Here is a 27,401-nt window from a genome sequence, read left to right as displayed (position 1 = left end):
ACACCTCTACCATCCAGATGCTGACTTCTAAATACCATTCTCCACTAAATACGAACCAAGTCTCCCAGAAGCAATGGCTGATTTCATGTCTGGAGCGGGACAAGTGTTAATATTAGAAGGTGAGCCTAAAATTTACATCTTGTTGTGTCATAAAGCAAGAATGTGCTCAAAGAGTTATGACGGCATGTCAAAAGAACACAGACGTCAGCTTGAAGAAGTTCCACTGGCCATTTGAAAATTAAAACAAATTATATAGGATAAATAGGAAACCAGGAGTCCATACAAATATAGATAAGTGGAAAGTTTGATATTTACATAGCTCAAAGTACCTCCTCACAAAATACTAATCTCAAAGGAGAGTCCCTTTATAGTGGGGAAACTTGGCAGACACTTTCTTTTCCTTTTTTTTTTTTTTAAATATTTATTTATTTATTTGGCTGTGCCGGGTCCCAGTTGCGGCACTCGGGATCCTCGCTTCCGCGTGCAGGATCTTCGTTGAGGGCGTGTGGGATCCAGTTCCCTGACCAGGGATCGAACCGGAGCCCCCTGCATTGGGAGTGTGGAGTCTTAACCACTGGACCACCAGGGAAGTCCCTGGCAGACACTTTTTTTTTTTTTAACATCTTTATTGGCGTATAATTGCTTTACAATGGTGTGTTCGATTCTACTTTATAACAAAGTGAATCAATTATACATATACATATGTTCCCATATCTACACTTTCTTAAATGATTAAAATGAACGTCATCAGTAACATAACCAAGATGACACATTCCAATTCATACGCAATTATGAATTTTTGCTCTTGCAAACCTCCCTGGCTCCCCTCCTGCAGACTCTTCCCAGAGCCCAGCTCCAAGAATCATCTCCCCTTGATTGATTCCAACAATTTTTAGGAGGAACAGGACTTCACCAGGGGGAGTATGGTCTCCGCTGCTCCCCTCAGCTCCAGGCTCATCTCTTCAGGGTCTGCGAAATCCTGCCATCGGCATGATCTTTTCACCCCTAGACCGTACTGTGTCGCTTCTCTGACTGCAGGATAAGGTCACACCCTCCCAGGGGCACACAGGTCGGGCTTGCCACGAGGCACTTTATTTAGTTGGGGGCTGAGTGTAGGGTCTCTTGCAGACTGCCCAGACCAAACCCTGGCCCCCCATTCCCTAGATGGTAGACCTGGGGAAAGTAACTTACATCCCTGTGCCTGTGTCCTCATCTGCTTAATGGGGACAATAAAAGCACCTACCTAATGGGGTTGTCATGAAGGTCATTGATGAGTGAGGACATCCCTGCCCAGCCCTGGCAGAGGGACATGGCAGCCCTGGCTGGTTGAGTGTGTTCACAGGGGCCCCACAGGCAGGGGCATGGGGAGGAAGGGCATGTCCCTGGCCCCTCTTTCTTCAGGAAGACCCCGGTCCATGCCTAAGGGAACCGTGGGGATCCATGCAGAGCCGGACTGTCACTCACTGGAATCCCCAGACATAGAGTACTTAACACCTAATCAAACATTTTGCCTTAAATGTTTTATTTGAACTTGATAAATATGGATGCACATTAACTGCCAATCCTTTAAGGAAGAGATCTTTCAACTATGAGAAACAAACCCCATTTTTACAGTGGTGTGATCACAACAGGATTTTGCTATTTTTTTCTCCCACCTCCACCCCACCCCCAGGACAAGAAGCTCAGTTAGGTTAAGGGTTGTCAGGGCGGCTTTCTCTTGTGACTCTCCTGGTTCGTTCCTCATGACCACAAGGTGGCAGCCCCAGCACCAACCGTCACACCCACAGTCAGGGCAGGAAGAAAGGAAAGGGCTGCCACAACCAGGTCTCCTTTTTGATCAGGAAAAGTAGCACTGACTGTACTCCGGGCACTGTGCTATGGGCTGGGGGATGTAAGGATGGGGAAAACAGATAGGTCCACTGCCTGCCCTCACAGGTCCGGTCTGGAAAGCTGTGCTGAGGATTCAGAGGCCAGGCGTGGTCACTAGTTAGCGGGTGGCAGAGCTGGGAGTCTCACACACAAGTCACCGCACTTAACAGTCTCCCAACAGGATGGGGACCGTCCTGGAAAGGTGTGGGGCCTGAAGCCAGACTGCTGAGTCAGAAGCCTGGTGTGGTCCTCCCAGCAGCAGCCCTGGGCAAGCTACTTCCCCTCTCTGTGCTTCCTCATCTGTGAAACAGGCTCTCGACGTGCCTACCTGGTAGGCTTGCTGGGAGGTTAAAGGAATTAATATAGAGAGTTTGGACGGCCACTGTCCAGCAAAACAGCCATTCGGCACATGTGGCTATTTAAACGGAAATTAAACATTGAGTCCTCAGTCGTACTGACCCCATTTCACAGCCACACGTGGCTGGTGACTGTCACACCGCCCAGCGCAGACGTGGCACATTTCCATCACTGCAGAGTTCTACTGCAAGGCCCCAGTTCCGACAGTTGTAACACACTGTTACACGCTATCAAAGGGTGAGCTGTTATGGCTGTACCCCCAGAGCCCAGCACGGACACAGAGCAGGTGTTTAACAATTATTTATTGAAAAGAATGACAGAACCCCAGACCCCAGCTGAAACCATCCCCTCCCACACACACACCTGACTATCAAAACCCGCACCCGGCAACACCAGATTGCTGAGCACCTGAGGCGACGCCCCTGGGCCCCCTCCGCCCCCAGCCCCCGGGGAGAGCAGGGGGCCTAGTAGAAATCTTCCAGGTCGGAGTCTGGCTCTGCGCCTTGCTGGTTCTGAATCTGACTTTGCTTCCGGTACAGACAGGCCACCTGAAGCGAGAGGGTGGGTGGTGGGAGGGTCAGAAGCCCTGGGGCTGCCCCACCCCATGCCAAGCCAGGCCAGAGCCCACCTTCTCCAAAAAGCAGGCCTGGCCAGGCAAGCCCACCCCTGGGCCAACCACCCACCCTCTACCGCGGGCCTCACCTGGGCACTGGTGGTGGCCTCCTCCGGCTTCTTGTCCTCACGGACGCAGATGAACCGAGGGAAGCGGAGGGAGATTCCCTTCTCGCTATCCACCTGTGGAGGTGAGGCGCGGGGTGGGTGGAGTGGTGACGGGGACCAAGCAACAGTCCAGCCTGCTCCCCAGGCAGCAATTCCCCATCCAAAGTCTCCTCCCCACTCCTGCACCTCTGGCCTGTTTCCTGATCCATACAATGGGGCTAAGCGATGGGTCGTTGTAAAAATTAAATCCGGTCATTTAGTGCTTGGGGCCGCTCCCCCGAGCAGGAGCGTGTAAGAAACACAGGCAGCTGTGGCTGTGCTTTATGCTGTTGTTATTATTATTAGGGCCAAGAGGGGTGGATTCTAGAACCAGACTGTGAGGTTCAAATCCCAGCTCCCGAGAGCCTCGTGACCCTGGGCCACTTACGCTCCCTGGGGCTCTATTTTCCCATCTGTGAAATGGGATGGTCAGTGTCTTGGCGAGGATGAGTGTGAACAAGTGACATGCCTGCTTCACCTAAATGCTCGATAAATGCTGTTCCCATCTCTTTATTACCAGGGGCCCCCGACTCCCCGAGACGGTGCAGGAGTGAGAAATTTCAAGAAGGAAACTAGATAAAAAGTATGAGCGTTGCCTTTACATGGAAGTCAGCTGCTAAGCAGAAAAGCACATGCTAGCTTTTGAAGGATCAGAAAAAATCCCAAAGGGAGTATGCACTTTAAGATTTCCTGTTCCTCGGTCAACTATATTTTAATTAAAAACAAAAAACCTCCAAATTGATGTTTCTAAGAATCCATAAAGAGAAAACAATATAATTTGCATTTTAACAATGTTATTAAGATTTGGGATCTCTGTGGATTTTAGGGTTGAACACCTTGATTGACAATAAGCTGAATTTTTGTGCTAATAAAAGACATATCTGCAACAGTAAAAAAAAAAAATTCCTGATCTTCGGAAGGAGGATGCTAAGAGCTCTCCTAGTGATGGTGGGGGAGTGTTTCCCCGGGGACACTGATCCTCTAGCAGATGCGGAGGACAGAACCACCATGAGAGAAATTAGCCAAGGAATGTTAAAACTTGGTAGCGTGCAAACTGACTACAGCTGAGAAAGAAACGCAGTAGTGGACCTAAATGCTCAGCAGGAAGTATCCTAAATTTTTACTGAAAAGAACTGTTTTCAAAAATTACTTAAGAGCAGAATGTGAGATTATGATATTTAAGAAAGAGATTAAAAAAAATGATACCGATGAACTTATATACAAAACAGAAATAGACCCACAGACACAGAAAACAAACTTATGGTTTACCAAAGGGGGAAGGGGGGGTGAGGGATAAATTAGGAATTTGGGATTAACGGATATACACTACTATATATAAAGTAGATAAACAATAAGAACGTACTATATAGCACAGAGAACTACTCAATATTTTGTAGTAACAAAGGGAAAAAAATCTGAAAAAGAATATATATATATATAAAACTGAATTACTTTGCTGTACACCCTGAAACTAACACAACATGGTAAATCAACTATACTCCAATAAGAATATAAAATTAAAAAAATAAAAATAAAAAAATTTTTTAAATCAAAGAAAGCAATTTCACGGTTTTCTTTCTACTCCTGGGGAATTTCTTTTTTTAAATTTTTTAATAAGACTTTGACCTCATTATCTGAAACCCAAATACAACGCAAGCTCCAGTCTTCCTAAGCATCACCCAGGAAGCTCAGACATGGGCTCCAAGATCCCCTCCCCCCGTTTCCCCACCCTCCCAGCTGGTTCCTTCGGAGGGTCTATTCCAGGGTCCCCCAGTTACTCACCAGGCCCCGGGCAGCCGGGTAGATGGGGGAGAGGGAGAGGTCTGCGCACTTCACCTCCCACACGGCGCTGGGGTCCAGCCAGTGGTCAGGGGCCACGGCGCCGTCGGCCCGGACATAGGAGCGTGGGGTGGGCAGCACCAGGGCCTGCAGCCAGTGGCGGGAATAAGGGAGAGAGGGTCTTGGATCTCAAAGTCAAGGCTGAGGGGAGGGTTGCAGGGGTGGGACTGGAGAGTGAGGAAAGAGGGAGGAAGACGGGGGAAGGGGATAGATACAGATGCCCCTCCAAGTAAAAAGCTGGTGGTAGGTGGAGCTGGGGGGTGATGGGGGAAACGGGAGAAAGGAAGAAACGACAGAGACCCGGGGAGCTGAGACAAGAAATTAAAGGCAGAGAGAGTCAGAGAGAGGAACCGAGACCCAGAGACGGGGAGTCAGAGACCTAGAGGGGAGGGGGGAACAAGAATGGGACAGACAGGACCAGAGACACCAACACACAGGAAAGCCAGAGCACGCCCCAAATGCCTGGGACCAGGACAGCAAACTCCGCGATGACCAGGGGCTCCACTGGCATCCTAAGGGCGAACTCGGGGAACGAGCAACACGCCCTCCCTGAGCCTGTCTCGGCGCGGCCGAGGCACTGAGCCCGGAGGCTCTGGCCGGTAGCTGGCAGGGCTGGGACGGGAACTTGGACGTGCTGCACTACTCGGAAGCCAGCTCCGCAGTGCCAGCTCCGCAGTGCCGGGCCCGTGCCCCGAGCCTCCCGGAGGGCGAGAGCCCCAGGCACACACGGGGGTGGGGGCGGGGGGGGCTCACCTGGAGGGTCTGGTGATGCCCCTCTAGCTCCTCGTCGCTGAAGCCCGTTCCGAGCTGCGAGGAGGACAGGGGAGTCAGAGGCGCCACGTGCTCCCAGCACCCGGCCCCGAGGCTGAGTCACACCCACTCCCTTCCCGCTTCTGCGGCCCCCCAGCTCCCGGCACCTTGCATATGGCCTGCAGTTCCTCGCTCTCCTCGTCGTAGGCGGCCAGCAGGAAGCCCCCGTACCGGCCGGCCCGCTTTCCCCGGCCCAGGTAGGCGCCGATCACCACGAGGTCCAGGGTGTCGCCCACGCCGTCCAGGTAGTCCTTCTTCAGCTGGGAGGAGGGAAGGTGGGGGGTGAGGGTGGGACGCTCGGGTGTGGCTCCCACCGCTGGAGCTTAAGCAGAGGCACGAGGAGGGGCTGGGTGAGAAGACCCATGACAGTCACCGGGAGGAGACTGGACGTGGAACAGGTTTCTGGGCTGCAAGGGTTGATGAGAAAGAGGGGACTCAAATGCGAAGAGGAGGCAGGATCGAGGGGACAGGTCAGGTGGGGAGACCTCAGGGGTCACCCCGGAACCCCCCTCTGTTCGATATGGAGGCACATTCCACTCCTTCACACAGAGAACATTTACCCATTCATTCCAAAAACATTAATTAAGTGCCAACTGTGTGCCAGGCAGGAGCTCAGCCGTGGGGATACAACAGCGAGTATTTCTTGAGACTGGCAAGGTTTGTGCCTGCACAGCCGCTTACAGCTTAGTGGGGGCGGGACAGACCATAAACAGCTAAAAAACACACAGGGAGGGATTTCCCTGGTGGTCCAGGGTAAGACTCCGCGCTCCCAACGCAGGGGGCCCAGGTTCGATTCCCGGTCAGGGAACTAGATCCCGCAGGCAGGCCGCACCGAAGTCCGCATGCCGCAACGAAGATCCCCTGTGCCGCAACTAAGACCCGAGCAGCCAAAATAAGTAAGTAAATATTTAAAAAAACAAACAAACAAAAAAACACACACAGGGAAACCCTGTCCACAGGATCCGCCAGCTCAGTGTCCGACTATCTCCCGCTTGGTCTCCTGGCCCCCTCCTCACTGCTGCCTCCCTGCTCAAGCTCCCATCACCTCTTACCGGACAGCTGCCTTCCGCCTGCCTGCTCCCACTTCTGCCCAGCACCCCCGCACCCGTCCACCACCCACGGAGCGGCCGGAGGACTTGTGCCAAACGACAATCAGACCAGGTGACTTCCCCCTTAAAACCTCCGCTGGCTTCCTGAAACCCTTGGAGGAAAACCCAGTTTTCTTTTACCACCCACTGCTGGGTGATCTGGGACCCACTCTCTGCCCTGACCTCACCTCACGCCTCGATGGTCCTCGACCCCTGCACACACCAAGCTTGTTCCTACCCCAGGGCCTCTGCACTTGCTGCCCGCGCCCAACCCCCACCTACATGCTCCACCTCTGATCTTCACGTGACCGACCACTTCCTGTCATCCATGTCTCAACCCAGACACTGCCTCTGGAAAGGCTTTTCCCAATCACCCAAAGTACTGCAGACCCTCCCTGGCCCCAAGTGGACTTGCTTTCTTCATAGCACTCATCACTCCCCGACTTTATCCCGTTTGCATCCTGGCTGACTTCCTGGCGGAAGGCAAGCTCAGAGGGAACAGAAAGCTCCTTGGGCTCCCTCACCCCCACATCTGGGGTGCCCAGCCGGGCAGTTCTCCACCAGTCCTTGGTGAATTTGCTGGTGGCGACTCACTAGGGGAGCAGAGCCGAGGCTGGCTGCAGTGGGAGGCGGGAGGGACTGAGCAAAGGGCTCTGGGGCTCAAATGGGGTGGCTGTGGGGACTGGGCATGGACCACCCAGCAGAGGCAGGCTTCCGGTCCCCAGCTCAGCAAGAAAGGGGGGCGGGGGCAGGCGGCACCTTGAGCCAGTTGTGCGACCTCTTGGCGATCTCGTAGGTGGCGTCCACATCCAGGGTCTTCACCATCAGCCCCTCGCAGGAGTCTGGGGGACACATGAGAGCCCTGTGAAGCCCCGGCTCACAGCGTCACAACAGACGCAGGCAGGGTTCTGGTCCAGTCGTCCAGGGTGGGGCTGGGATGGGTGCAGATCTTGGGGGGTGGGCGGAGGGGGCGCAGACCTTGGCAGATGCCCTCACCTTTCACCGACTGCTCCAAGAACTCGGCGATCTGGTCCGTGTCCTTGGTGTCTAGAGAGGTGGCAAAGACAAACTCGCCCTCCGTCTCCACGAAGTTCTGCCGGAGCAGCTGCCGGCGTCGGGAAAGGGGCTCACGTACCAGGGACTGTGGGGCAGGATGAGAGAGATGGGGCACCATCATGGAAATAAAGAGAAGGAACCCCGACCCCGGGAGAAGCAGGAAGCGGACGGGTCACATGTCATCACGCGGCTTATGGAAATGAATGTGAAGAGGGGCATTGGTTTATATTTTTGCCAATTCTCTAATGTCTGGCTTAACAGAGGCTGGATTCTCACATCTGCTTCTGCATTCGGACAGCTACAAAATGTCGTTCAGGTTGCAGGACAGGAAGAAAATCCTCCTCGCACAGATGTTGGGAAAGGGAGGGCCTTACAGTCCACATTTTGAGAACCACTGCCCGAGTGTGGCCTCTGGGCTCAGTGATGAAACTCTAACCGCTGGCTCCCAAGCTCTCCCCCCTCACCTCAAGTCATGCCCCAGCTGACCTGGACACGAGGCCAGAACTCACCTCTCCATTGAGGTAGATGAGGTCGAAGGCGTACAGACACACCTGCACCTGGATCTCTGCCGCGTCCACCTCCTGGGTCAGGGCAGGATGGAGACCAGGAGCGGGGGAAGGTGAGACGGGGCCCAGTTGGGTCCCTTCCCATTATGCCCGAGGCAGACACCCGTCACCTGCCATCCCCCCCTTCTCCCCAGCCAACAGGCCGCACACCTGTGAGGGCATCAATGCTGCCAGCCACACGCACTGAATTGTCATGGCTCTTGGCTAATCCCAACCACCTCCACTGCTAGGTATTTGCTCTCCCAGCCTCCCTCGCAGCTAATGGGGGTGACATGACACAACTCTGGCCAATGAGAGTAAAGAAGATTGCTGGGGTGCAGGTTGTGGGGGCTCCTAGAACAGATCTTTCATAATAAAACAGATGTTGGAAAAGAGGCCTTCCCTCCTTCCAACTTGGCATGCTGGGATAAGAATGTGATGGCTGGAGCTGTGGCAGCCACCCTGCAAAAGGCTGAGAGAACTACAACCCAACTGATAGCTCTATCTCTCTGGGATTGCACAGGACTGGGTGGAAGATGAGGGCAGGCGGTGGAGGGGCGGGCAGAGGCCACCTTGCGTTTGCGGGTGGTGAGCACTTGGAATGGCTGGATCTGCTTCTTTTCCCGGTCCCAAGCCACAGCTTCCGCGTCCAGGATGAAGGATGTGACTGATGGGAGTTTAATCTGAAAGGTGAAGAGGGGACCCAGGACTGGTTAGAAGTGGTGGATGAGGCCGAAAGACAGACGCAGAGAAACAAGTATCTTTTTCCTTCTGAAGCTCTGAAGATCCACTGACAAACTGACGTCAACCTTAAAGAGACACATGTGAACACAGACCCCTTCTCTTGTTCCCCACCGAGAGGGGGAAAAAAACTATGTTTTCTGAGGACTTACTATTTGGTCCCACAAGCTGGAAACCAAGGAGCCTTTGTCATCTTCCTCTTCCTCCCACTTCACACTCAATTACCCCGTGAACTTGTCCGTTTCCGCTCTGAAACTGCTAAGCTGTCCACCTGTCACCACCTTGCTGAGCCCAGTCCAGCCTAAACCACAGCATCCTACTGGTCTCCCCGCTCCTGCACTGACCCCGTCCAATCCACTCTCCTCACAGCAGCCAAGCTGCTCTTGGCAAACCCCAAATCTGATCACTTCTCATCCCTGCTAAAAACCATCCCACAGCTCCCCAAAGCCGTAGGACCTCTCCTTGGTCAGCCCGTGGCCCTTCCTCGCCTCACCTGTCCCCCTCAGACTCACGCTCTGTACCCCAATGCACTAGCCTTTCTGTTTCTTGAATGGGCTGTGCCCCTCCAACCACCGGGCCTTTGCACATGCTGTTTACTCTAGAATCTGCACGACTCCAGGGGCACCATTCCCACTGTACCCTGGGCTGTGCTTGGTGATGGCCTTGCTTTCCTGACACCAAGTCTAAGTCTTATTCTTTTAAAGGCTCCAATGAATGCTGGACCTTTTCTTAAGCGCCCGATCTCTGAGTATACTCATAGAGGCAGCAGCGGGACTCTGATGATGTGCCTGCCCCGCCGTCTCTGTTAAAGCCCCAGCCTCCAGCACAGGGCTCAGCACAGGGCAGTCGCCCAACAAATACTTGTTGAATGAATGAGCGAAAGAAGCCAGATACAAAAGACCCTGTACTATCACCACGTATCTGGAGCTCTAGCAGAGGCAAAAACGAACCTGTCCCAACGAAAAAGCAGATCAGTAGCTGTTGCCTCAGGAGATGGCTGATGGGGGTGGGGACAGGGGCCTACTTGGCATGGGGCATGGGGAAACATTCTGGAGTGACGAAAACACGGAAACGTTTTACATGCCGATTATGTGGGTGTATGAACTTGTCAAAACTCTTCAAACTCTATCAGAACCTTTTACAAAGCTACACCTTAAGCTGGTTTAAAACATCAGTGCTTGGCATGTACCAGGAACTCCTTTAATGCCTGTGCCGTATACTGTTACTTCTGTCCTGCTGCTTTAGGAAAGAGCAAGTTTCCTTATTAATTAGGGAAGGCAGGAGAATGGCTCTCTGACTCCTAAAAAAGCCCCCAAACCGCCCCCTTGAGGGCAGAGACGTCCCCGGCTCCAGGGCCTTTGAGACCCAGCCCTAGTTAGGCTGTGGGGCCAGTCTGCAGGCTGCCTTCACCCTCATCCCAAACCCTCTCTCCCTGTCAGAGAGCAAGATTCTGGCTTCCCCAGCCTCTGCTGCACCAGAGTGGCCATGGCAACCAGTGCTGGACAAGGACCCCCATGCTGGAGTCAGCCGGGGGTGGTAGGAGGTACCCAGAAAAGCACTAACTTTGTGGGAAGGGATAGAAGCTGGAACCCCTTTCCTGACTGTCTGGAAGCGTGGTGGCTACTTGGAGACCATAGGGGACAGGCACTGGGATGAAATGGAACCAGCCAAGGACAGTAGAGGACAGAGGACCAAGCTGGGTTTGGGAGGACCCTGGTGCTCAGCTGAGCCAGCCTAGGGCCACCCGCCTTCAGATTTGAGAAGAAAATAACATCTGCAGTTGTTCCATTACTTGCAGCCCAACACACTCCAATCTCCTTCCCATCAACCCCTGCTGTGCCGAGCTGGCCTGGCTGGGCCTCAGTTCCCTGCACCCGTAAGTGCAGCCCCAGCCCCCACGTGAGTGAGAGGCAGCGGCAGGTGCCCACCTTGTGGATGCGGCTGATGATATCGGGGTACCTTCCGGTATTGTCCTCCTGATTCCTGCTGAAGATCTTCACCTCCCCGCCTTCCAAAACGTGGATCTGCCACAGTGGGGGAGCAGAGAGGGACTCAGGGCCGGGTCTGCCCCCAGGGGCCCCTCCTTTCTCTTCTTCACCCCACTTTCACTGGCAGACGGTTCCAGCAGCTCTGGAGGAGGTACTGGTGCAGAGACCTGAGTGAATCCTCTCCTTGGTTCAAACAGCACGTCCCAGCCCTGTGTGTGCAAGTCCCCGCCACCCCTGCTGCATCTCCAATCCCTGCCCTCCTCCCCCTGCAAGCACAGGCACCAGACTCTGGTGCATGTGTTGGTCTGTCTGGATGCTGTTAGGCCGCAAACATCATTCTGGGTTTTATGATTTTCATTTATTCATTTTACTACGTCTGGGCCACAGTCCTTGTTGAGTAGTGCCACATATGTGCCACCTAACACGTATATTATCCCAAGAAATAGCAGTGTGTGTGTATGACGTAATACATGACTTTAAATATATGTATGTATTTTTAAAATCACTGTCACTATGGTAACTCAGTTTGTTCATTTTCTTCTCAGCACGGTATTTCAGAGATCCATCTGCGTTGTTAAGCGTCTACTGAACCCACCGTGTGTAGCCTCCTCAAGGCACCACAGGGTGGCGCCCACCAAGCTCACTTATCCATCCCCAGGTGAGGATCAGGGCGGAGCCGGCCCCAACTCCCCCCAGGACAGAAGAGCCACAAGGAGCATCCTTACAGCCCAGACCAAGGACATCTCCGGCCCTGGGAGGCACCCGTTACATGAATACACCCACCAGCAGGGCACGAGTGCAGCCAACGCTGCTTGAGCTCCCACTGCCGTGGGTCAGGACTGTGACGATATCATCAAAACTGATTCTCAGAGAAGCCAGTCAGGTGGCTATGAGCGCGGATTGCCCGGAGATGGGAACTATAGCCCCGAGAGACGCACACGACCAGATGGCCTGGGAACTCAGGTCTGAGGGACCCCACGGCCCTGCTCGACGGCATGCCCCTTTCTGCAGAAGGGATGTGTCCACCCCCTTACCTGTGCCCTCTGTCCATCGTATTTGTACTCGCAGGTGAAAGCTGCCTCCTCAAAGCGCCTCAGGACCTCGCTGACGCCCCGGGTTGGGTGGGCCAACATTGGTTTCAGGGGGACCCCTGGGGGGGTTGCGATGAGAGTGAGGTCAGGTAGACGGGGTGGGGGGCACATTAGGGTGCCAACCTCAGGATGACGAAGTGACGAGACAGAGGGAACCTGGGTGGCTGAGCCCTGGAGTGCCGCGCAGCCCCTCCCTGGCCTCCTGCCTCCCTCTGGACTCTTACGTACAAGAAAACAAGAGTCTGTCTGCCTGCCTGCCTCGCCTTTTGGGGTATCTCTGGTGTAGCAGCTCTAACACAGAAGTGGGAACTCCGAGCAGAAAAAGAACGGCTTTTGGCACAGGGGACAGGACTGACTTTGGAGGAGAGGGTCCTGCGGCTTCTGAGACGGGTGTGCTCTGGGCAGCGGGCCCTCCCATGGCCGCCCTGGAGGGCAGAAGCCAAGGCCAGGTGGAGGGAGCGGAGCCGGAAGGCGGCCAGCCCAGCGCCTGGGGCCCAGGGTGAGGCTATAGACCGACTCCAGGGGGGCCCGTGGGGCCGGTACCTGGGCTCAGCCTGCAGTGCTCTGGGAGCCGCTCCACACCATGCTCCAGCAACACGGGGACAATCCGGTCCAGGTCGGGCACCTCGCTGGGGTGGGGGGCGAGAACACGGTGGGGCATGTGTTTCTAGAACTCTGCTCTCTGGCTCCAAGATCCACCTCTGCCTGCCACCTGGCCCCAGGGCCTACTCCTGCCTATCCCCGACTCCCCTTGTCGCCCTGTTTCTGTCGCAGTCCTCCCTCAGTGTCACTATATATCACTCTGACTCTGTCTCCCTTGAGCCGGGCCCACCATTGCTCCCCAGTCTGTCATCATGAGATGAGCGATTCTCTACTGGGGCTACATGTCACAGCCACTCAAGGATGTGTTCAAAAAAGTGTTTCTTCAAGGCCAGCCTCCACTTGCAAAGATTCCAGCCTCCACTTGCAAAGATTCTGATTTAACTAGCCTGGGCAGGCCTGAGAGCGACAGTCTGTAGGTGCCCACGCAGGGGCAGAGTTAAGGCTGCCACCCTGGCCCCAGAGGCTCTGCAGGGCTTGTCTATCTTGTGTACCCAGCACCCAAGGGGCCTGGCCCAGAGCAGGTGCCCCGTGGGCATTTGTGTAACGGCTCGTTTGCCCTCCTGCCGCTGACACTCCATCTGGGCTGTCACCGTCCCGCTGTGGCCAGCCCTGGGTCGGTAGCTAGCCAGGTCCCTCCATGTGGCTCTCTCTGGAGCCCTCACCATCACTCCACAGACGTCCTCTCTGTGACTGTCACGACCCCTCACTGTGCGTCAGTCACTAGCCCCCATCTGGGGCTCTCGTGGCCTTTCCACATGCGCAGTCCTGTTTGGAACTTGAAAACCTCTTGATACCTCCTCCTCTTCTCTGTGTCTGCATCTCTCCCTGTCCCTGTGTCACTGACCCTTCACTGTTGGCCATCTTCCCGATCTTTGTCATCATCCCTGTGCCCAGCACCAGTCTCGTCTGGATCACCACCCAGTGCTCTGTCACTAGCCCTGTGATGGTCACGGATGCTTGCTGGCTGCTGGCCCCTCCCACTTCACCCATGACCCCTCGGGCCCTTCCCCCCACCCCCCTCTGGCTCCCCCCACCCCCCTCGCTCTGCCCAGGGCCCCTGGAACTCACCAGAACGTCTGCTTCAGGATCATGCCTTGCTCCTCCAGCCATGTCTTTCTGGCCTCTGCTGTCTTGCCCTTCCCAGCATCCACCACGGCTGGGGGGAATTCTAAGACAAGCCCCAGCAGAAGAGGCTTTGGGATGGGCCCAACCCTGCTCAGCCACCCGAGTCCACGGTGGGTGGTGGCGCCGGGGATGGTGTCCGCAGGGGAGAGAAGGCTGGAGTGGCAGTGGGAGGTGGGAACCACGTGTAGGGGTGGGCGTGGGCATGGACTTCTGACAAGGAGAAGGGCAGCCAGGTTAACTCGAGTGGTGGGCACGGGGCCGGCCACGGGGGCTCACCTTGACCTGGCGGGGTGAGGCTCACAGCCTGGGCGAGGGCCGCCAGCACTGACTGCTCTGCCAGCCCGAGGCGCAGCCGTCCACTCAGGGCTCTGGGGAGACAGCAGGTAACGGGGAGTGGGCTTGTCCGTATCTGTCCGACCCCGCCCTCTACCCTTTGCTCCTCTCTCCTCCAGTCTCCCCAACCTCGACCCTCTCCTCAAAACCAGAGCAACCAGAGCCGGAAGTGACCTGAGATCACACAGCCCCGCTTAACAGAGGAGGAAACAGGCCGGCCAGTAACCACCGTGACTGCTGGCAGCGCCTGCGGACAGAACTAGGGGCCCTGCAGGCGTCTCTGCCTCTCTTCTCAGCTGCCCTCTGAGAAACTGGAGTGGCTCGGGGAAGGTGGGAGCTGGGCCTGGAACTGGAAGGCAGCCTGCCCCAGGGGTGCCAGAGTGTGATGGTCAGGAACCTGTCCCCGCCACATGCCTTGCTTTGAGCCAGCAACCTCAGGCAGTAAGCTTCACCTCCCTGTGCCTCCATCTCCCCTTCTGTAAACTGGGGTGAGGCTAACAGGGCCCACCTCCAAGAGCTGCAGGGAGGAAGAAAGCACGTGGCATGGGGCAGGGTACCCAAGAAACACTCCAACGACTATGTGGGACAACTACTTCAAGGATGGCTACCACTTGGCTACCTTGCTTACCGTCCCCACTCAGGCCAAGGCAGACATCACTAATCAAGCGTGACACTCTTCACCCACGAGCTCCCACCCTTCTCCAGGCAGTGCTACTGAGAAGAAGAGCAGGCTGTGAAAGGAAACCTATGTTCCCATCCCGCCCCCTCAGGGCCCAGGCTCCTCTCTCACGCTGTTCTCATCCAAGGGCGGTCGGGGCACTAGCAGTGATACAGCTGCCAGTCCTTCTCCACCTTCACCTCTCCCCAGCCTCACAGGCCCCCATACTCACCTGGCGATGAATCGTGCTTCTGAGTGGCGGCAGGCCACAAAGAGGCCTTTGATGACGTCCATCTTCTTGGCTGTGGACTGAAGATATGGGGGAAGGGCAGTCAGTGCCTGGGGTGAAGGGAGGGGAGGGGACCACACCTCCCGCCAACCATGATGCCTGGGGAGCTGCCACCCTTGGCATACCTGCCCCCCATCACCCTCCTCGCTCCCCCATTCCACGGCCACGCGCTCACAGCGTGGTGAAAAGCTCGCTCTCTTCTTGCCTCCCACCCTAGCTTTGCTCAGCACATGTTTATGGAGCCGTGCGTGTCCCACGGCCTGCACTAGATCAGGGCTAGACTCTCAGGAAGAGGTTCCCTCGGTCTTGAGAGCAGCAGAAGGAAAGGAAGCTCTGATCCCACAAGCAGGACCAAGGCGATCCAGCCCTGAACAGTCTAACCAGAGCCTTTTGGGTCCCCAGCGGAAAAGGGTCTGGAGAGGGGGTGAGCCGCCTGCCCACTCACAGCGCTGCCGGCCAGCTGCGCGATGTCCCGGAACTTGGTGAAGACGCCGGAGGCGGTGAGGGCGGGTGGGGGCAGCATGAGCCTCTGGGTGCTGCGGCTGCTCTCGGCCACCAGCCCCACGTCGCCCTTCTCGGCCGCCTCGGCCCGGACCGACTCGAGCTGCCGGCCTTGGGGGGCGGAGAGAGAGGGTGCTGAGGGCAAGGAGAGGTGTGGCCACACGGCTCCCGGCTCCAGGCGGCCTAGATGATGAACCCGTCTACACCAGAGGGGATGTCTGGGGTGGTGTCATCAGTGTGTAGACGGGACTTAAAGCCTTGGGGTGGAATGCGATCACCAGGGGAGCAAGTGTAGACGGAGAAGGTGGCCAAGGAACCCTCTGCCTGTCCTCCAGTTGCTCACTAACATCCTCCGGCAGAGCCCAATGGGCCTTTGCTTGTTTTCTGTCACCTTATCCTCTTGAAGTCATCAATTTAAATACAGTGGAGGTGCTCTGGCCTTACTTATTGTCTAGGCTGGGTCCCATGGACGCCCCTTGCTGTAAGAGTAGGCGGCTGGACCCCTATGTTCATAGCAGCACTAGTCACAATAACTAAAACATGGAAACAACCTAAGTGTCCATCAACAGATGAAGGGATAAAGACGTGGCACATACATACAGTGGGGTACTACTCAACCATATAAAAAGAACGAAACAGTGCCCTTTGCAGCAACGTGGATGCAGCTAGAGACTACCATACTAGGTGAAGTCAGACAGGGAAAGACAAATACCATGTGATATCACCTATACGCGGAACCTAAAATATGACACACATGAACTTATCTACGAAACAGAAACAGACTCACTGACACAGAGAACAGACTTGTGGTTGCCAAGGGCAGTGGGTGGGGTAGGGAAGGAGTGGGAGTTTGGGATTAGCAGACGCAAACTATTATATATGGGATGGATAAACAACAAGGTCCTACTGTATAGCACAGGGAACTACAGTCAATATCCTGTGATAAACCATAATGGAAAAGAATAGGAAACAGAATGTATATATATTGGGTTGGCCAAAAAGTTTGTTTGGTTAGTGAATACATTGTTTAATAAAACTCTTGGTGAAAATGAAAAATGTGTCTTTTATTTTTACTTAAAACCGAACAAACTTTTTGGCCAACCCAACATATGTATAACTGAGTCACTTTGCTGTACAGCAGAAATTAACACAACATTGTAAATCAACTCTACTGCAATAAAATACATTTTAAAAAGAGCAGGAGGCTGGGAAGGTGGAGGCAAGTTATCACAACAGCTCTGCCTAGCAGTTCTCAACCTATCAGAACCACAGGCCCTTCCCAGGACAGGCATTTTTGTGTCACTCCTCTCTACTCCGGAAGAAATGCAGAGATGACACAACTTACCCACACGTATCAGGTCAGCACAATGCCCCAACTCATGTACGAAGGAAACAGAGGGAAAGCAACTCACAATGAAACAGCACGCATTTCAATCTCTGGCCGCGTGGCCAGAGATTTTTTTTTTTTTTGACAACGACCTACACTTATCTATTCCATAGCATCGCTGACACTCAAAATACAAAGCAGGTTCTGGTGTCTGGATCCACCCCAACTCACTTCCAAAACAATTATATTCCAAAGGTTTATCTGGAAGCCACGAGGACACATGACCGAGTTGCCAGGCCCTGTGCCTGGAAGTGGTATCGCCTGACCAACTCTCCACACCCCTTGGGCCGGGCAGCCGAGGGGGGCCTGAGGAGACGCGTGTGAGCGTGAACACGGAAGGGCGGAAACGGCCTCGGCCCCTCGGTCCTGTCTGGCAGCGAGGCCGGGCGGCACTGGCTGCCGCCTACTCTCCACTCCTCACTATGTAAGGAGGAGAAATCCTTCTTCCTTTGTGCCAGCGTGGCTGGGTTTTGTGTTACTGGCAGAGGGAAGTATCCTAGTGGACACAGTCTGCAGTGGGTCTGGTGCGATGTCAGCACCTAACAAATGTGTCTTGAGAGAACGTGTGGGAGGGTTCTGATCTCAGCTCCTCTGGTTCCGACGACCCCATGACTCTCTTCCATTCCTGGTCAATCTTCCTCAGGCACCTTGTCCTCTCATGAAACCCTCAAACCTCTTCTTCCTTAAGCGCTGGTGCTGCGCAAGGTGTGACTCAGAGCCCCGCCCCTCTCCTCCCCAGAGACCCTCTCCCTGGGCATGAGAACTGGCCAGCACACAACCAGGCTTCCGAAGCTCAGGGCTCCCAGATCCTGCTCTGTGACCCAGATCTCCTGAGCTTCGTCTCCTCGATTGTTGGGTGGCCCACAGATACAGGTTGGTCCCAAGCTGAATTTAGTAACTTCCCCTGGACTGGCCCGCCCCTCAAGGTGTCCTGACCTGGTGGCGGATCCATCATGATGGACCCGGGGGTATTCTTCTCACCTCCTCCATCCCTGACCCCCGCAGGCAGTTCCCTCCTGGGCCCCGTCTCCCTTCTCTTGCCCTCTCCTCTGCTGCCCACAGCTCCCCTGGACCTCTGCCCCACTTCCTCCCCGGCCTCCTGGTTTCCTGTCCATCCTCCACACGGGCCTAGAACTGACCCTGCCCTTTGCCTGCTCAGGACCTTTCCACAGCTCCCCGACGCCGTCACAATAAACACGGAGCATTCCAGGCCCTTGGTGGGCAGGAGGCCCTGTCCACATGGCCAGCCAGCCTCTCCTAAGCACTGAGGGCTCGGCCCTCGGAGGCTGCCGGCCCCACCCACACCCTGCTCTTTCCTCATCTCCTCTCGTGACTCTGCTGGTCAAAGCCCTCCTACCTCCACAAGCCCCAGCCCTCAGTCCCGGCCCCCGTCCTGCTCTGGGCCTGCAGCACCTCCTCCCACCCTGACCGGGTCTTGGTGCAGACCTGGTCCTGCTTTCCCCACGCACCCTGCTCGCTGCCCTCGCTCTCCCCGTCTCTCCACCTTCCCAGTCCCCCTCCATCATCTCCCAGGTGCTCCCGGCCTCTCCACTCCCTCCCTCGAAGCTCCCCCCACCACCGCTGGGGCTTCCACCACAGCGCCCCCCTCACCTGTGGCCTGGGCCACCGCCTTGAGGAGGATGCCGTCGCCAATGCCGAGCTCCAGGCCCTGCTGGGGCGGCCCCAGGCGGTTGAGGCAGAGGTAGAGGACAGGGAGGAGGTCAGCAGGTGACAGGGCCGCCACGGAGCGCAGGAGGTTGCTCAGTGTCTCCACCATCCGGAGCCTGCAGGAGGGGATGGGGCGGGGGGATGTGTGTGACCACCTGGCGTTTCAGGACCAATGTGGGGCGGCGGTGGCAGGATAAAAGGAATCCGGGAACAGAGACGAGGAGGGGGCTCACGACCAGTGCCCGGTGTGTGACCCGAGCCACAGGCACCGTCACAGGCTGCTGGGGGGAAAAGGAATTCCATTTGACCGTCATCTGTAGAGAAGTAACAGCTGATGCATATGGACTGTTTTCTAGGTGCAGGCACTGGTGTTAAGCTCTCTGCATTCTCTAACTCCCTGAACTCTCACAGCTCCCCTGAGCTAGATATTGTTTGATTTTACAGGCAAAGGAACGGAGGTGTGGACAGATCGTGTAACTTGCCCAAGGTCACAGAGCTAGTATCAGACTGAGATGGGGTTCTCGCTACAAACAAGACCTGGATTTCCTCTAACGTCGAGGCATGTCAGCCAGGTGGCGGCTACTTCTGACTACTTAGGCTAGACTCCGTTCCTGCCACCAGGAGGCGGGGGCTGTTTCCTCATGCCAGGGGTCTGGGTTCACCCTCACATCTTGCTCTGACCCACAAATGAGGCAGAAATGATGGCTGGGCCTCCTGAGCCTGGGCCTCCAGAGGGCCTGCAGCCATTCTCGTGGCCATGCCCGTGGCTTGTGATCTCGTGTGTCAGGGTGAAGCTGAGAGAGGAGAGGTTAAAAGGATTAAGCAGCTGGAGGCACAGAAGCTGCCAGAGAGACAGAGCCTGAAGGGCCTTCACCCAGCGGCCCCGGCCAGGCCGGCCTGGTTAATTACCGCGCAGAAACCTCTTCGATCTTCTCAAACGTCCGGGCCACAGCCAGGTAAGGGACTCTGCGGGAGGAAAAGAGAAAACAAGAGCTGTGCGTACACCCACGCTGCCCCTCCAGCCACCTTCCTCCCCACACCTCCCTGGGGACAGCCTTGCTAAATCCCCAGATGCACGCAACCCCCCCCAGCCACTGCCCAGGGCTTTCTCTCGGTCCCCTTCAGAGCTGCCGATGGTCCCCCCAAAACATGGAGGGGAGAGATTTGCCAGTTTTCTCCCACTGAAGCCTCCGGAGACAGGGCCTCCCGCAGTGCCAGGGACTGGAGAAGGACAGTCTGGGGAGGGCCAAGCCTCACCTCTGGCCCACCTTCCAGCAAGCATCGTCGACGGGATGGTAGTTGTTCTTGGCAGGATTGTAGCTGGATGGGTCCAGGTGTCTGTGGAGGGAAAAGGGAGACTGTAGGGTAGATGCCTGGGTCGAAGGGAAGTCATTCCTCCCGCTAATATTTATTGAGCACCTACTAAGTGCCAGGTACTATTCCAGGCACAAGGGCACAGAAGTGACTGAAAACAAGTTTGCTAACCTGGAGCTCACATTCCAGAGGGAGAGTCAGGGGGAAAAGACAAACACAAAACGTAAGTGAATAAATCATTTTAGATAAAAAATATTTTAGAAAACCAAGTAGGGGGAGGAATCACGATGGTAGGTGCTACTTCAGAGGGCGGTAGGGGAAGGCCAGAGGAGATGTTTGGGCAGAATGATGTGAGGAGTGAGCACTGTGGGTACCAGAGAGAAGAGCGTTCCAAGCGGGGGGAACGGTGAGTGCAAAGGCCCTGCGGCAGACACACGCCTGGCATGTTTGAGGAAAAGAAAAGGAGTCAGCGTGGCTGGAGTGAAGCAGCGTGACCTGAATGCTTTTCAAAGTCCACTCCAAGAGGCAAGGACCTCCCCCGGCCTCTCGGCCAATCCCTCCCTCATACTCTGGCTGGAACAGCAGGAGGAGGGTACAGTCCCTGGGTGCCACAAAGAGCCAGGCACCGTGTTAAGAGCACTACATCTGCTAGCAATCAGCCCTGTAGGCAGGGACTCTTCTACCCTCCATATCCAGATAAGGAAACTGGGCACAGAGTGGTTAAGTAGCTCACCTGAGGTCACACAGCTAGTAAGCAGCACAGTTCCAGAGACTGTTCTAAACCTCTACATTATACATGCCTCTAGAAATGCCTCACTGACCCCAATAGAGCCACCACAGTCACGCTCATTTGGGTTAAAATCCCTGCTCCATCACTGACCAGCTGTGTCGTGGTGAGGAAGCAGCTTCCCTCTCTGAACCACAGTGTCTCCATCTATACGATGGAGCCACCAGGAGTCCCTACCCTGACACGTTGTCATGAGGTTAAGGAAGAAATTATGGTGAGGGTTCCCACTCCTTGGTGCACTCTGTGGGGAGCATTTTTAGAACAACACCAACTCCCCAGCCTCAGGCCTATTTCTCTACCGAACGTGGGGGGACAGAAGGGCGAGGGAGAAGACTTCAGATTTTTTTCGGCTCTTCAGCAGATCCTGATGCACAGACAGGGCTGAAGATGGCTGAGCTGGACGGAGCATGCTCAGTGAGCTGTAAGGACTCAGCATTTGGTAAGTGGTAGCCCTCCTGGTCCTTCCTATCATTACAATGAGAGACAGCAGAGCGTGGTGGGTAAGAAGTTCTACAGCCGCACTGCCTGGTTCAAATCCCAGCTCCACCATACACCCCGTCTGCGACCTCAGCAAGGCAATCAAAATTAGTAACAATAACAATAACCGTAATAATAATAGCAGCCACAGCTTGCTGAGCTTGGGCATGGCCAGGCCCGAGTCTAAATGCTCCAAACCCTCAGGAGGAAACTGGCCCAGAAAGGCTAAGCCACTTGGCCAAGGCCGCACAGCTGACAAAGGTAGAGCTGGGATTTCTAACCTCTCCACAATACTGTCCTGCCTCCAAGCCTCACTTTTCTCACCTGTGAAATGGGGATATCAACAGAAACGACGCACAAAGTCGCTGTGAGGCTTCGATGCATTAGGATATGGAAGGCACACTGCCTGCTGCCTGGCACACCGTTGACAGTGGATAAAAGTGTGTGTTTTTGCCACTGATAAGTCCCCATTTTAAAAGCAAAGAAATTGGAGGCCCTGAAAGTTTGTCTCCTGGAGGCAGCCATCAGCAATCAGACTGGGAATATGGCATAAGCAAAACCATCACAGGGCGTCCCTGGTGGCACAGGGGCTGAGAATCCGCCTGCCAACGCAGGGGACACGGGTTCAAGCCCTGGTCCAGGAAGATCCCACACGCCGCGGAGCAACTAAGCCCGTGCGCCGCAACTACTGAACCTGTGCTCTAGAGCCCATGAGACACAACTACTGAGCCCGCGTGCCACAACTACTGAAGCCCGCGCGCCTAGAGCCTGTGCTCCACAACAAGAGAAGCCACCGCAATAGAAGCCCACACACCGCAATGAAGAGTAGCCCCCACTCACAGCAACTAGAGAAAGCCCACACGCAGCAACGCAGCCAAAACTAAATATTAATTAATTAATTAAAAACAAAACAGAAAACGATCATAGTATCACATGAAATAAAAATCAGGACATAAAACTTCATGTCAGACAACGATTTTGTTAGAGAAACTTATTTATAAATAACCTAAGCATGGACACAGGCCCAGAAGGCAAGATGGGGCAGTGCTGAAAAAGAGGCCAGGCTTAGGAACCAAGTGGACCCAGGTTTCAGGCTGGTCCTACCCCCGCCTCCCTGTGTGACCCAGGGAAGATGACCTAACTTCTCTGGGCTACTAGTCTCAACGTCTGTGCAATGGCTAAAATACCTGCTTCTTCTGCAGGACTACTGCAGAGATGAAGTAAAAAGGCGTAACAGAAACCTTCAGCACCGGATCTGACACACAGTAGGCGCCCAAGAAAAGGAGCCGGCCGTTCCTACAGTGCAGTCACATGCTGAAATGGGGCCATTTAATCTCAGTAATCAGGTCTCAACTGGGGTACAAAATTGCCATTAAGAATCCCCCCAAAATTTTTATTAGAATAATTAAACCCTAATCACAAAATTTTAAGGCTGAAAGAATGTTTGGTGACTACCGGTCTCATTTTCGGAGGCCTACCTACAATCAGGTCAGAGAGATCTTGGACTCACTGCCTTATTCTGTTTAATCTGCTGGCATCTCTACAATAGATCCTGACTCACCCCTTGGTCTCGTCCTTTCTCAGAGCACTGGGCCCCTCTTCTTTTGCTTCTTGTTTGATTGCTGGCTTCCGGGGAGCTGGGAATGAAGCAGGGAAATGGTGGGTCCTTTCTCCTTCTGACAGCCCCTGCCTGCCAACCACTCTCCAGCCAGCATTGCGAGAGGCGAGTTAGACTTTCTAACCCACAGGAAGGCCGCACTCTCTGGAGAAAGATCCACCCGCCTCTCCCCAGCGCAACCCTGCAAGGTGAGGGGGAGAAACTCACAGAAGAAACTGCTGAGCGTCTTGGGAGCTTTGGGGGGAGGCTTAGCCTGGCCGTCCTCCTGTGGTCCCTGCTTCACGGCCACCTTGGGCTCTGAAACGCTTTCTGTTGGGGGCTTTGCTTTGAAAGCGAGAGAGGTCAGATGGTGATGCAAACTATTTTTTTTAACCTCAAGGTCATTCTGACCCTGAAGATGGAAAACATAATCAATTCTGCCCTTTTCCTTTCCATAGTTTCATTTTGGAGCCCCTCAGGCCTGATGCTTTAGGACTAACTAGTGGAATTCTAGCACCTGGCCTGAGATTGGAGACTTACGGATGGTGGGAAAAAAATCTCGGTACGATAAGAAGAAAATATTCCCACTTCTGCAGGTGCAGAAAATCAGATACGATCCTGCATCCTAAAAATATCCCCACAGCGTTCTTTCTGCCATGGGAGTCTTCTGGACACCTCCCTGCAGGAACTGTTCTATGGCCTGGAGGGTAACTTTAACCTCTAAAATCTTGTAACTCACCCTGGTTATCTAACTTAAAAAAATTATTGCTCGGGACTTCCCTGGTGGTCCAGTGGTTAGGATTCTGCACTTCTACCGCAGGAGGAGCAGGTTCGATCCCTGGTTGGGGAACTAAGATCCCACATGCCGTGTGGTGTGGCCAAAAAAATTTTTTTTAATTAAAAAATTTTTAAATTATTGCTCAATTAATAACATACAGTGCCTACAATTTCTGAAAGATATTTTGCTGGAAGATGACTGGCTCTTTTTTTCCTCACATGCACAGAGGAAAAATAACAATAAAAATAATAATAGCGGACTTCCCTGATGGTCCAGTGGTTAAGACTCTGCACTCCCAACTCAGGGGACCCGGGTTCGATCCCTGGTCAGGGAACTAAACTAGATCCTGCATGACACAACTAAAAGATCCTGCACTCGGCAGTGAAGATCCTGCATGCCACAACTACGCCCCAGCGCAGCCAAATAAATAAATAAATATTAAAAAAAAATAATAATAATAGCAATAGAACCTATAATTTCCCCTAGAATTTGCATTTAGACAACACACTGGAGAATCTTATTTAAGTCTTATCTCATCTGAGCCTTAAATTAACTGTCCTCCAAAGACATCTGACCCCCAAAACCAGAGAGGTGGGGCTTCAGGGAGGAAGAGGACCAGAAACTCACTGGAGGTCTTCAGGGGCTCAGGGGGTGACCTGGGCTGGTCCCCTTCTTCTGCTTCCTTCTTGTTGCCCCCTTCAGGCTCTGTGAGGCTTTCTGTCGGTGTCTCTAATTCTGAGGACCGATTAAAAAAAAAAGCCAGATGGCAAAAAGTCACTATGACCACTCCCCACAAAGGGCATTTCGATTCCCAAGACACTCTGCCCCCGTTTTCTCTTCGCCGTGCTGACTGAACGTCTGTGAAGTGACGAGAGGTGTGAGAGCCCGCTCCTGGTCAGCCCTGAACCAGGCAGGGCCCTCGAGGGAAACCAACTCCGATGCTCACCTGGGCAGCTAAGAAACAGAGAGGGCCAGTCTTTTCTTATAAACCATTATTTTAGAATTATTCACTGCAAAATAGAACTGGAAAGGGTTCAAAATGCCAACAGTGACTTGTTAGAGATAAAAATAAAGGTGTTGGTTTTTTTTTTAAGCTGACTGGAAAAAAAAAAAACCCACCTCCAGGGTAATAATAAAAACTGCATCAACTAACTTGGGAAAAATCTGCCTCAGTAGAAAGAAGCCCCACCTCACCCCCCAAAATCCCCAGACACAGACAATGGCTAAAACTGCATGATTTATAGTAAAATTTGTTACTGACTAAAAATTGCCAACTGGAAATCAAATCTCCACCAAACTCAGATCTTCCCTGGGAAAGATAAACCTAATAAGGACCTTTTATTAAACAAACACATTGACAGTGGCAAAGGCTACGATTATTATGATCTCACACACACAGGCCCCAAATGATCAATGGATCAGGTCTTTATGGGTGTGTTTCCCATGGAGGACATTTTACATTTTCAAGGGAAATTGGTGACATCTGCTGGACACCGTATGACCTACTAGCTCAGGGTATTTTGCTTGTCAGTATTAGATCACATTCCTGGCAATTCCTGACGTTAGCTTTCTGCAAGGCTGGGTACTCACTGGTGGTGTGATAAAAACCAAGTACTGCACAAAAATCACCAAGGAAAGTGGCAGTGTTCAACTGGATTCCAAAGTCTGAGCAATTGTGCAGTGCCCAGGAGACATCACAATTAGTAACTAATTATGATTATTTAACAGTGAAATTAAATATTATTTTTCCTTTCAACGTTATACGTTGAATTATAAAATAATATGTTATATTATTTTCTCAAATGCCCAAGTTGCTAGAACATAAATAAATAGTTGTTCAGACTTAACAAACCGAACAGTAAAGGTATTGGCCTTGAGGCACCGTGAAAAAGTTGCTAAGGCACCATGGGCCCTGGAAGTTTGCAAACCTCTCTGCTTTCTGGTAAGATTTACAACAAAAAACATACCATTTAGAGGAAAATATATTCCATATGAGAAACATAAAAATAGAAGAGAAAAATGAGAAGCTGCATATGAATTCGTACTGAATTAAGATGGCCAAACAAATGTATTCCAGAATGTTTTCATGACAAAAGTCCCCGGGTGGGGCTGTGGGATTCTGACAGACTCATGTGGATTCTTGGACAGAGGTGTCAAATCAGTGAGTCCTCACAGCCTGCCCTCTCAGACAGGCCCCCCCCTCCAGATCACACTTGCGTGCGCACACACACACACACACACACACACACACACACGCAGTCAGTCCCACGGGCCCCTGCCCCTCCAGATCACACTTTCTCTCTCTCTCTCTCTCTCTCTCTCTCACACACACACACACACACACACACACACACACACACGCACGCAGTCAGTCCCACAGGCCCCTGCCCCTCCAGATCACACTTTCTCTCTCTCACACACACACACACACACACACACACACACAGAGTCAGTCCCCAACCCCAGGGCCTTACCTTCTTCCTCCTCCTCCTCCTCCTTCCTCTTCTTCTTGGTTCCTCCGTCCTCGTCCTTGCCCTGCTCTTGCAGGACATCCTGAAATGTCCGTTTGGAAAGCTGCTTCCGGGCTGGGAAGGCAAAGGGCTCAGTGTGGCCTCCTTGCTGGCCCGCCTGCCCCACCCCGGTGAGCTCAGACCCCGCGATGGTGGGGCCCTGAGAAGGCTCTGGGCCCCTGCCCTCCTCCGCCTGCCCACAGCCACGGCTCCCGTGCAGGCCGCTGCTGCTTCCTGGCTGTGTGACCCCGAGCAGGTTCCTTCATCTTAGGAGCCAACAGCCACCCTCCTCTCTGCCTCACCTCTCACCACACACTATCCTCAAACCCTTCCTGCTCCCCAAATTACACCTTGTTGCCCAGAGACGCCGAGGTGTATGGGATTCCCCCACGTGCCGTGCTGTTCCCACCTGGAGGCCTTTGCACGGGCTGTCTTGGCTGCAACACTTCCCAACCGCCCTTTCTCATCATAGCCAACCCTAACTCATCTTCCAAGACTCAGGCCAGATGGCACCTCCTCTGGGCCCCCTCAATCCAGAGCTCCCCTAGCATCCGGCGTTACCACTATTTTTCCTTATACCAGCACCATCGTGGAAATATGCAGTGAGCCACGTACATCATCTTTAACTTTCTAGTGGCTACACTGAGAAAAGGAAAAAGAACCAGGAGAATTGTTTGAATAATATCGTTTACTTAACCCAATAAATCCAAAATATGATGGTTCCAACATGTTTTGAATATTCAAAGAAATGAGTAACATTCCTTTTTCTACGCTAAGTCTTCAAAATCCGATGCACTTAAAAGCATGTCTCCATTGGGCACTAAATTTTCATCAGAAATACTCGATGTGTTTAGATTTCATGGAATTTACCGTTGAGAAAGTAGCTTCACATATCCGAGCTGATCAAATTATTGCAAGGCTTCAATAACTGAAACTAGAGTCAGCTTTCCGATTTAAATTGAATTAAAGTAGCATTAAAAATTCAATTCCTCTACTGTACAGCACAGGGAACTCTACTCAATACTCTGTAATGACCTACACAGGAAAAGAGTCTAAAAACGGGTGAATATACGTATACGTATAACTGACTCGCTTTGCTGTACAGCAGCAACTAACAATACTGTAAATCAATCATGCTCCAATAAAAATTTTTTTAAAATTTTAGTTCCTCAATCACCACGGTTCAGGATCTCAGCAGGCCGTATCACCCTGCGTCATGTGGGGGGGTCTC

General features: G+C 53.5%; 1 protein-coding gene across 2 annotated transcripts in view; it reads right to left on the bottom strand.

Moving 5' to 3' along the window:
• Window positions 1–2,510: 2,510 nt before the first annotated feature.
• The window catches only part of LIG1 (DNA ligase 1), a 41,697-nt gene continuing 16,806 nt past the window's right edge, over window positions 2,511–27,401 (bottom strand). Inside the window, exons 6-28 of one of the 2 annotated variants that reach the window (XM_032613798.1) lie at window positions 26,135–26,245; window positions 24,288–24,395; window positions 23,111–23,227; window positions 22,847–22,922; window positions 19,965–20,045; window positions 19,617–19,673; window positions 18,651–18,823; window positions 15,597–15,763; window positions 15,095–15,171; window positions 14,148–14,239; window positions 13,815–13,914; window positions 12,687–12,772; window positions 12,087–12,202; window positions 10,993–11,088; window positions 8,896–9,006; window positions 8,288–8,359; window positions 7,719–7,863; window positions 7,482–7,564; window positions 5,742–5,894; window positions 5,578–5,631; window positions 4,768–4,911; window positions 2,929–3,021; window positions 2,511–2,774 (exon numbers count right to left, since the gene is read on the bottom strand). In XM_032613798.1, the coding sequence (XP_032469689.1) occupies window positions 2,691–2,774; window positions 2,929–3,021; window positions 4,768–4,911; window positions 5,578–5,631; window positions 5,742–5,894; window positions 7,482–7,564; window positions 7,719–7,863; window positions 8,288–8,359; window positions 8,896–9,006; window positions 10,993–11,088; window positions 12,087–12,202; window positions 12,687–12,772; window positions 13,815–13,914; window positions 14,148–14,239; window positions 15,095–15,171; window positions 15,597–15,763; window positions 18,651–18,823; window positions 19,617–19,673; window positions 19,965–20,045; window positions 22,847–22,922; window positions 23,111–23,227; window positions 24,288–24,395; window positions 26,135–26,245 (2,396 nt within the window). In that variant the 3' untranslated portion in view covers window positions 2,511–2,690. The remainder of the gene's footprint in view (window positions 2,775–2,928; window positions 3,022–4,767; window positions 4,912–5,577; window positions 5,632–5,741; window positions 5,895–7,481; window positions 7,565–7,718; window positions 7,864–8,287; window positions 8,360–8,895; window positions 9,007–10,992; window positions 11,089–12,086; window positions 12,203–12,686; window positions 12,773–13,814; window positions 13,915–14,147; window positions 14,240–15,094; window positions 15,172–15,596; window positions 15,764–18,650; window positions 18,824–19,616; window positions 19,674–19,964; window positions 20,046–22,846; window positions 22,923–23,110; window positions 23,228–24,287; window positions 24,396–26,134; window positions 26,246–27,401) is intronic. The other variant, XM_032613799.1, reaches the window with a different exon arrangement.

This window comes from Phocoena sinus, chromosome 19 (assembly GCF_008692025.1).
Source record: "Phocoena sinus isolate mPhoSin1 chromosome 19, mPhoSin1.pri, whole genome shotgun sequence".
NCBI lineage: Eukaryota > Metazoa > Chordata > Mammalia > Artiodactyla > Phocoenidae > Phocoena > Phocoena sinus.
The sequence above is the reverse complement of the archived record's forward strand: the minus strand, read 5'-3'. Positions and strand labels throughout refer to the sequence as shown.